At 39.6% G+C, this 8,546-nt stretch overlaps 1 protein-coding gene across 6 annotated transcripts; it reads right to left on the bottom strand.

The window, feature by feature from the left end:
- Positions 1–690: 690 nt before the first annotated feature.
- On the bottom strand, positions 691–5,427 carry LOC105049473 (transcription factor PHYTOCHROME INTERACTING FACTOR-LIKE 13). Of its 6 annotated transcripts, none has more exons than XM_073261920.1 (8): positions 5,020–5,427; positions 4,815–4,916; positions 4,622–4,687; positions 4,411–4,476; positions 1,649–1,960; positions 1,430–1,496; positions 1,171–1,350; positions 691–1,094 (listed from the first exon to the last, which is right to left on the bottom strand). In XM_073261920.1, exons 1-7 carry the CDS (start codon positions 5,275–5,277, stop codon positions 1,181–1,183), a joined length of 1,041 nt encoding a protein of 346 aa, XP_073118021.1. In that variant the 5' UTR covers positions 5,278–5,427; the 3' UTR covers positions 691–1,094; positions 1,171–1,180. The 6 variants fall into 6 exon arrangements, with proteins under 6 accessions (XP_073118021.1, XP_073118022.1, XP_073118019.1 ...); XM_073261921.1 differs by having other exon boundaries at positions 691–1,087; XM_073261918.1 differs by having other exon boundaries at positions 1,185–1,320; positions 5,020–5,423.
- Between the last annotated feature and the right edge of the window lie 3,119 nt (positions 5,428–8,546).

Raw genomic sequence — 8,546 nt, 5'->3', positions numbered from 1 at the left:
CATAATTTTTGCTAAACTTGTGCACCTCGTAGCATCAAATTAATCGCGTGCAACTCCCCCTTGCTTTTCCTCTCAGTGTCCGTGAAGCACTTAGCAATATAGCATTTATAGGCTGATCAGAAACGGAACATTGCTCTGTCAACATGCCCGATGAAATTTGAGCTTGCTGTTGGAAAAGAATGAAGGAATCCGTCGAGCTTCATTTCTTGGTACAAAGTGTAGAAGAAACTCATTCCTGATCCAGAATAATAAGCAGATGGGTATCTTTGCTGATGATTGCTGCATTCTCTATGGTACGTACATCTCTATTTTCAGCATGGTTATCGGGATTGGGTCAACCTCCTCCATCCTCTTCCATATTTTGCATGCCCTTTCCTAGGCTGCATTTTGCTGGCAACCATGTGTGCCACGGTAATTATGTCCTGGCAGCAATCCTTATCTTCCGTTATCAAGCATGTGATAACCTGGAAAAAGGTCCACCCGCTGTGCCACACCAATTGGAAAGCTTCTTTACATCATCAAAAAGAGATATTAACAAACAGGCCTTCATGATATATTCACCACAGGACCATCCCCCGAATATCATCCCGTAGCTCGAAGCAAAATGGTTAAACACCATTAAAAGTTGAACACCAAATACGATCATGCAAGCCACCATACACCATCAGGGGAAGAAAGAAGACAAATGTGTTGCCAAACAAAACCTGGTTTTTCTTCAAATGATACATCCAGTACAATATTGCCAACACACGGTATGCTTTTCAAGTAAATTCTCGATCCAAAACGGATCCAATGTTGATGAAGATTACCTCTACTTTTCTTTTTTACAATAAACATGGATTGCTTCACCAATGGAGTACACTTCACGCTGCATGGTGCTGAAGGAATGTGATTTCAAAATACAAAATCCATCCGCGTCCAAGTTACTTAAAACATATATAATACATTGGCAATTCAAGGGACAGGTGAGCATATTTTGTTGCATAATGAAGTTTGCAGTCAGCAAAGCATTCTAAGGCCATGGTGGTGGGCTTCAAAAATGCAGTGGTTCTTCCTTTGCATCAGCACTGGGAAACCTTCTTCCAGCCTGCAAGCTGGTCAAGATGGTTGCATGAAAAAATAACCAGCAAAGACAATTAAGTAAAAAACCAGCAGGCCGAGTTAACATACATCTTGAAGCTTACCCATGCAAATGCTGAACAAAACTCCGGTTTTCTGGGTCCTTGGATGGCATATCTTCTGCCCTTTCTCTACCTATGACACATTCTTCCAAATTGTCATCCACCAGTGATGATGGTTGCCCACCAAAACGTTGCGAAGCTGCAACAGCCATGCACTTCATCTCGTTCTCTTTCAGAAGAAATATAAGGTCACGAACAAAAAATAATAAGAGTTAGCATCAAATGGCTGTTTAAAACTGTCGATTTACCTGGCAGATTCCTTGTAGTCTGACCTGCAGCTAACTGCCGTCTTGTCACCATGTCTCCTGTGAATATCTACTTCAACAATAGAAGAAACATTTGGTTAATGACGAGATTTTGCACTAACGAACGATTCAATTGTTTTTCTTTCATGAACTCTAGGTTCAACAGTCCATACTTGGTCATTCTGGACCACTATAGTAATTACAAAATATGAAAAGACATACCTCTGCAGATACAGGTAACTGAAAAGGAGCCTGCTGAGAATGTGATGGCCCCATCTTGCAGGAATTTTCTGGATTAGTGACATTTTTTACGCTGGGTATGACTATAGATTCATGGGAAGGTGTAGACTGATTTGATGGATCAAATGAGTTCCGAGCAGCTGAATCTTGGTTCGGGGGCAGCACGCCCACTCCCATGCTCATTGCTGTGCCATTATCTGCACCAAATCCCATGCACATCTGGGAAGCCGGGAAAGGTTGTAATGCTCCAAATAGATACATGGGGTGATTTAAACCATTCCTCATTGACAACATCTGCCAAGGTTCAAATGTCTAAATGGAATCAAAGATGAAATGAGATTTACTCACAAGCATGATAGAATTATAAGAATAATATTAATATCTTCTTGAATGGATAATTAGAACACTATAAACAGAAACATTTCATCTGCATGTAAGCAGTACTACTTGGTTGAGTACCAACATGCAGAGTTTGAATATATTTCATTTTGTATGCTATGTAATTATACAAAGACAAATAAAACCTGCTGATAACTTCTTTTAGTTCTTTATCAACAAGAGAGAGAGCATTGAATCCAAGTTTACCATATTTGCAGATCAAATCTCTCAAGTAAAATATAGGTAAAGCATGAATACAGCATTAGAAACTGGTCCTTCGCAAATTGCAATTTATACAATTTGAATTCAGTTACTGCAAAATTGATTTATAGCACATTTTAATCTTGCATTACAAAAATCATATAAATTCCATAAAATTTATTGGAAAAAGAATGGAATAGCGTCCAGTCTCATTGTTGCAACACATTATTTCTGTTGTAGTAATTGCCATATGAAGGGACACTTATATTCTACTTCTATCATTTCAATTTCTTTGAGAAATGAAGAAACTATACCAGTTAGGAAGCTTCAATCCCCTCCCATGTTTGCTTTCAATATCTTCATAACTACTCATTTTCGAAATAAATTTTGAGTTGTTTTTCCTTCCTTTTGCATAATGTTTGGTGGTCCATAAATTGTACTTTATCAATTAAACGGTTGTGTTTTACCAAAAAAAAGTTTCATTGAAATTCTAGACTTACATTTCTCTTTTAGCATTTTATGAATTTTGAAGTTTGAGTAACCTTCCGAAATTGCAAGAACCAATAAGTAAAAAGAGCAAGGCATAATCTCATTCGATAAACACCTAACAATGTATGAATAACCTTGGTCTAAATTGACTGAAATCCAAAACCAATGAAGTCCACTCAATCCCTCCCAAAAGAAGGAAAAAGAAAAAAAGACAAACCAGAGAGACTGAGAACATCATGGGCAGGCATCTTCGAGAAGGCTGGGCATTAGGAGCAGCAAATTTAAGCATTTGATGAGGGAAGGTCAGCAACGAGATGTTTACGTATAAAAATTTGAAGCCTTAAACATACTATTTCTCCATCACATAACAATCAAAGATAACTTCTCCCATAGTGCATCAACAAAACAGCCAATCAGCAAAACAAATCATGTAAACCTGGGATACGCAACCCGCAAACCACAGCAAAGACCAAAATGAAGTCATTTACCAAATTCCACAATTAAGAGTCCCTGCAATTTCACAGTCCTTCCCGATGTATCAGTAAGTTCTGCGCACAAGTAAAATTCATCAAATCATTCCAAACTGCACTGGATTGACCTTAATCAACTCATTGTTGACAGCCTTGCCCTCTTACTTCATGTCTATGTTCAAACTACCAAGATGGATATCTAACAGAATTGAAAAAATGAGAATGAGCATTTTTGTGGGAAGGAAAGGAAAGCAAAGTGTTAGTGAGTTTCATTGTTTGGTGAACTAGGATACTATGTGCAGGTTGGGGGAACAAGGTAGTCTATGTATTAAGAATATTGATCGGATGAATCAGACCCTTTTGCTGGATGGACTTGGAAGCTTGAATAGATCAAATAACCCTTGGTGGGAATAGATTAGCTGTGTCCATTATTCTAAAGGAAAATTTGGAATGAGAATAAGGAAAAGCCTCATTGGTCTTTCCTCTATTTGGAAGGATATTTGTTTGTAAACTAAGGCATTTTGGAATTGTGTCAGCTTCAATATTGGAAATGGGGAGAATATTCACTTTTGGGAGGACATGTGGATTGGTTCGATGCCACTTTGCTATCTATTCAAGAAAGATGAGGACAATCACATTCATCTTTGGAGCAGGCTGAAATCTCTACTTCACAATTCCGTTAAACCGAGTTTCTTTTCTTTTCTGTGAATGCTTTTCGTACACCTCTTCTTTCACCTGCTGTAACTATTTTGATCATTAATAAATAGGGGGAAGATCCCTTTCTCATCCATTGTACGTCGAGAGAGAGAGAGAGAGACGATCTCGGTGGCCTTTTTCATAAAAAATGGAGGCAAGACAGTGACCTAAGCTGTGCTTGCATCATTCTTAATGAAGCCCAGTAAAATTAGAGGATTAGTTCTCGAGATTGATGAACAACCAGACTACTGCAACATGCTAGGGCACCCAGGGACAGCTTGTGCACGACTTATTATGAATCAATTGCACATGTTTATGTGCCACCAAAATCCCAGCTCAAATTTTAACACACACACACACAAAAAAAGAAAAAAGAAAAAAAACAAAATCCATCGGACAAAGAACAGACCAGCTGGAATGTCATTTCGCATATTCATGAACTAAAAGGAGTAAAACATTGCTGCAAATTTTCATAAGGATGAATGAGGATTTTAATAGTTCTGAACTGACCTGTACTTGGAGCTGGAGCTGTTTGAGATATTCGATGGCCTCATCGAGCATGGAAGCCTTGTCAGTCTGCTTCAAAACATAATTTAACTAAAATGAAAATTACATTAAATGAAAGAAAATCCTTTTTTTTTTGAAGAAAAAAAGAAAAGAAAAGAAAACTCGTGCTGCCCTCAAAATCGAATGGAGGCAAAAAGGCTTTGGACAATTAAACCTTGTTCGAATTGGGAATCAGATTCTGCAGCGCTTTCATCTTCTCATTGATTCTGCTTCTCCTCCTCTGTATTCAAACAATCGAAGCAGCAGCCAAAGATCACAGATTTTTTCCACAAGTCAAACGAATCACGACAAGAGAAAGAGCATTCAGATTATTTATAAAGCAAGAAATGCGGCAATCCAGAGAGCACCTTCTCGGACAAATTGTGAACCTCGGCAGCTCTGCTTCTCTTGGAGCCGGAACCTCGAGAGGGAACCGGCTTCGCGGGCTCCTCGCCCACCTCGACGCCCTCCTACAAGGGAGCCATAATTAATTAATGAACCAAACCATGCAACAAGAGTAATAATAGAAAAGAAGCAAACGCGAGCAGCTCGGGGATGGAGCTGCAGCACAACCACCTCACTCTCACAATCATGAGGTTCAAGATCCTGGCCCTGAGGGAGGGAGAGTCCGCCGCCGCCGACGCCGGAGGAGGGACGGCAGGACGGAAGGAGCATCTGCACCGCCGGCGGAGGAGGGACGTGGCCCATCAAGGAGATGAGGCCCTGATGGTGCTGGCCAGAAGAGGATGAAGTGGAGGAGGGAGAGGGACCGGAAAATGACCAAGTGGCGCTGCTGCTGCCGCCGCTGCTATTGCTGTTGGGGTCACCCATCCCACATCCGAACCAATGGGCGGACGGGAAGAGGAGAAGAGACAGAAAGCTAAGCGAAAGGGAAAGAAAACTACTTCTACTTCTATAGCCCACCGCAGTCTTAGCCTGTCGAGCCTTTTAAAACCCCACCTATTTCTATTCCATCCACCCTTTCCCTTTTCCTGGGGCAGAGCTCGAGCTTAAGCAAATAACAACAGCCTTTAATGCATATAAAAAGAGAAGGTAGAGAGATAGGCTACCACAATGTACATACACCGGTCTGCTGCAGGGTTCAATGCTGCTTGTTTGGTGCATCCAAATGCACTTCGGACGGGAAGGATGGGATTGCGTGTAGGTGGGATGGTTTTGTGTGTGTGTGTGTGTGTTTTTTTTTTTTCTTTTTCTTTTTCTTCTTTCCTTCTGTAAAAAAAAGGGAGCGCGGTACAGAACAAATCATGTCTATCTCTGTTGCTTGTGCCCCCTCCCAGTCTCCATTTTAATATACGAGCGGAATTTATTGGGGTGGAATGACGGTGGGAACGGGAGTGGGTGGTAGTCGTCTTCAGAGTCGCGGGCGGAAGCGTCAAAAGTAGGTGAGAGGGGGGATGATGTCCTTATGTTTTTGTTTAATAAATGTGCGAACTGATGGGAGAGAGCGGAACCTGTTTGGCTCGCTTCACAAATTTTATCTCATTAAACTTTTTTTTTAAAAGAAAATTGATACATAATATATAATATCTAAAAAATAATTTTATATATTTTATTGCATATATTCCAAACTAACTTATATTTAATTGAGCATGTAATTTTTTTTTAAAAAAAATATGTAAATATCATTATATAGTTTAATAAAAAAAGATTTTATCATATTCTATTTTAAAACTTAAGAGTATTTTCAGAAAAATATTATCCCAATTCTCACCAAAAATGATCTTTTTTTTGTTTGATATATATATTTTTTTATTCCACATGAAATTTTATTTATTATAAAATATGAAAAAATTTTACGTCTCTCATTTAAAAATTCGAATTAGGTATTTTTTTTTTTTTTTATTGATCATACTTTTCTCCCTGCCCTATCCACGAATCAACCAAATTCATGGAGTAAAAAAGATCAATTGCCAGTTATAATGGTGTGCCGACACTACCAGCCTTTGCATCCCACCAAACTATGGGCTGCAACTCATGTTTGGGAAGGCATCACCATCTCTTTTATGTTTTTCCTTCTCTTGTGACTAAATATTGAAGACAGACTTCATTAGTTTTACTTTTTTATTATATTAGTAATTGTTGATTTAGAGCATGGTACTTGCCATTAGATCATCTGATGCTGAAAATGGAGTGGCATGGAAGGTGAAACTTAATATTTTACGAATGATGATATATTCTGGTAATCACTGACCATTACCAAGACAAGCATAATAGCATGCAAAGCACAACAATTGAAAGGCAAAAGTAAGGAAACTACTAAGAAGATTGTTTACATGTTCATGAATTTTATTGTATTAGCCCTGAGCAAATGAAAATGGTAGTGGCTCAGCATTCATTATCTAAATTGGTGCATCAGCAAATTGTAGCTTTCCACGAAATTAAACGGCGCGTTGCCTTCATCTACCGTGCGTAAATTGCTGTACGATATGCTAGATTAGAGATGAGAGTTGAAAGGCGAAAATATCTTACATTTCCAAAAACTCCTAAAGAGGCAGATGGTAGAAGTCCATTGATCTAAAAGAAAAGTTGCACCTTACCGGAAAAAAAAACACAAAAAAGAGTTGCAGCAGGCATCCATGCATGTCTGTTTATATTATATTAACACATTGTCAGATACAATTTGAGTCCTAAATGGCCCGAAGTCGTTTCAGTTCGGACCAAGGTCAAGTAGGATATGGCATCTAACGGCAAAAAAAGGCCATGATTATCACACCAATATGTTGGAGGGAAAAGAAAACAACTTTTTTGTAAATTCAAAGACTTATACCAGTCTAAAGCTCCCGTGTGCCAATATTGCTGACTCGCTAATCTATTTTATAAAAATAAGTTTAACTATAATACATAAGTGTTTCTTAGTACCAGCTAGCTGGAGTCTAAAATATGCGAACGAACTTCGACAATGTGGCACTTCTCTAACCGTTCGGACTTCGCAGTATGGGCGTCACACCCCGACAAGACGGCAAGCACTACATTTCCTAAGCCATATACAAAGATTCATGCTTTTTTTTTTTGGTAAAGTAAAGATTCATGTTTTTTGAAGTGCAACAAAGATGTTCGATGAAAATCTACGCAGCATATGGAGAGGATTTTCAACACGCATTGAATTAACTAAAGCTTCCCCCCACTCATGTGCGTCGCACCACGGGGGCTCGGTCATAATATGCATCATTTTCCGGTGGAGAAAAAGTTAATTATTTTTTTTGGTAAAATAAAATTAATTTTTCAGGTAAGCAGGTGAAGGAATAAAATTTAAAATAAAAAAAAAATTATAGCTGCAAGTGGTAGATCCGTTGTCACACAGCGGATCATGAGTTCTTTACCTATCTAATGTGATTAAAAAATTTTTTACCAAAACATTGCATCTTTGAATTTATTTATCACAATGATGCAAAAGATAAAAACGTCATCTGAAATGATATTTTTTCATCAGAAAATATCATTCCAAATAGCACTTTCTGCCCAATCAGCTCATCTCTCTCAAATACATGACGTGATGACGTGGTCCATGAAAGCACGATTCAGAATGGCATCTCTAAAAGCATCATTCCAAATGGCGCTTCTAAGTTGGCTCCCATAAAACTCTACACCGTCTGCATCTTCCCCACCCGACGCACTCCCCATTGGCCTTCTTTCGATCCGATGCCTATCCCACCACCCCCCTCCCCTCGAGCCGACGCCCTCTCCCCCCTTCCCACCGCAGCTTTTCTCCTTCCCATCCGGCATCCAACCCCCCATCCCATCGAGCTTCTTCCATCTCCATCTCAACCGATACCCACCCCCCACTCCTCCTCCCTCATCCGACGCCCACCCACCCCCTCTGTCTCTCTTCCTATCCGACGCTCGCCCACCCCCTTCACCCCTCTGGGCTTCTTTCTTTCTCCATCTCCCTCACTGCGAGAGATGGAGAAATCGTGTTTAGAAACATTGATGGTGGTTAACTAAAGCATATTAACATGCCTTAGCATGGAGCATCCGATACGTCAGATATGAGATATACACCGTCATCATATGTTCCAGATATACCACCACCATATATTTTGCAGACATCATTGCCGCATGCTCCACATATGCGACCATCT

Source organism: Elaeis guineensis, chromosome 8 (genome assembly GCF_000442705.2).
Source record: "Elaeis guineensis isolate ETL-2024a chromosome 8, EG11, whole genome shotgun sequence".
In the NCBI taxonomy this organism is placed as follows: domain Eukaryota; kingdom Viridiplantae; phylum Streptophyta; class Magnoliopsida; order Arecales; family Arecaceae; genus Elaeis; species Elaeis guineensis.
Note: the sequence above shows the minus strand (reverse complement) of the source record. Positions and strands in the feature narration are given on the sequence as shown.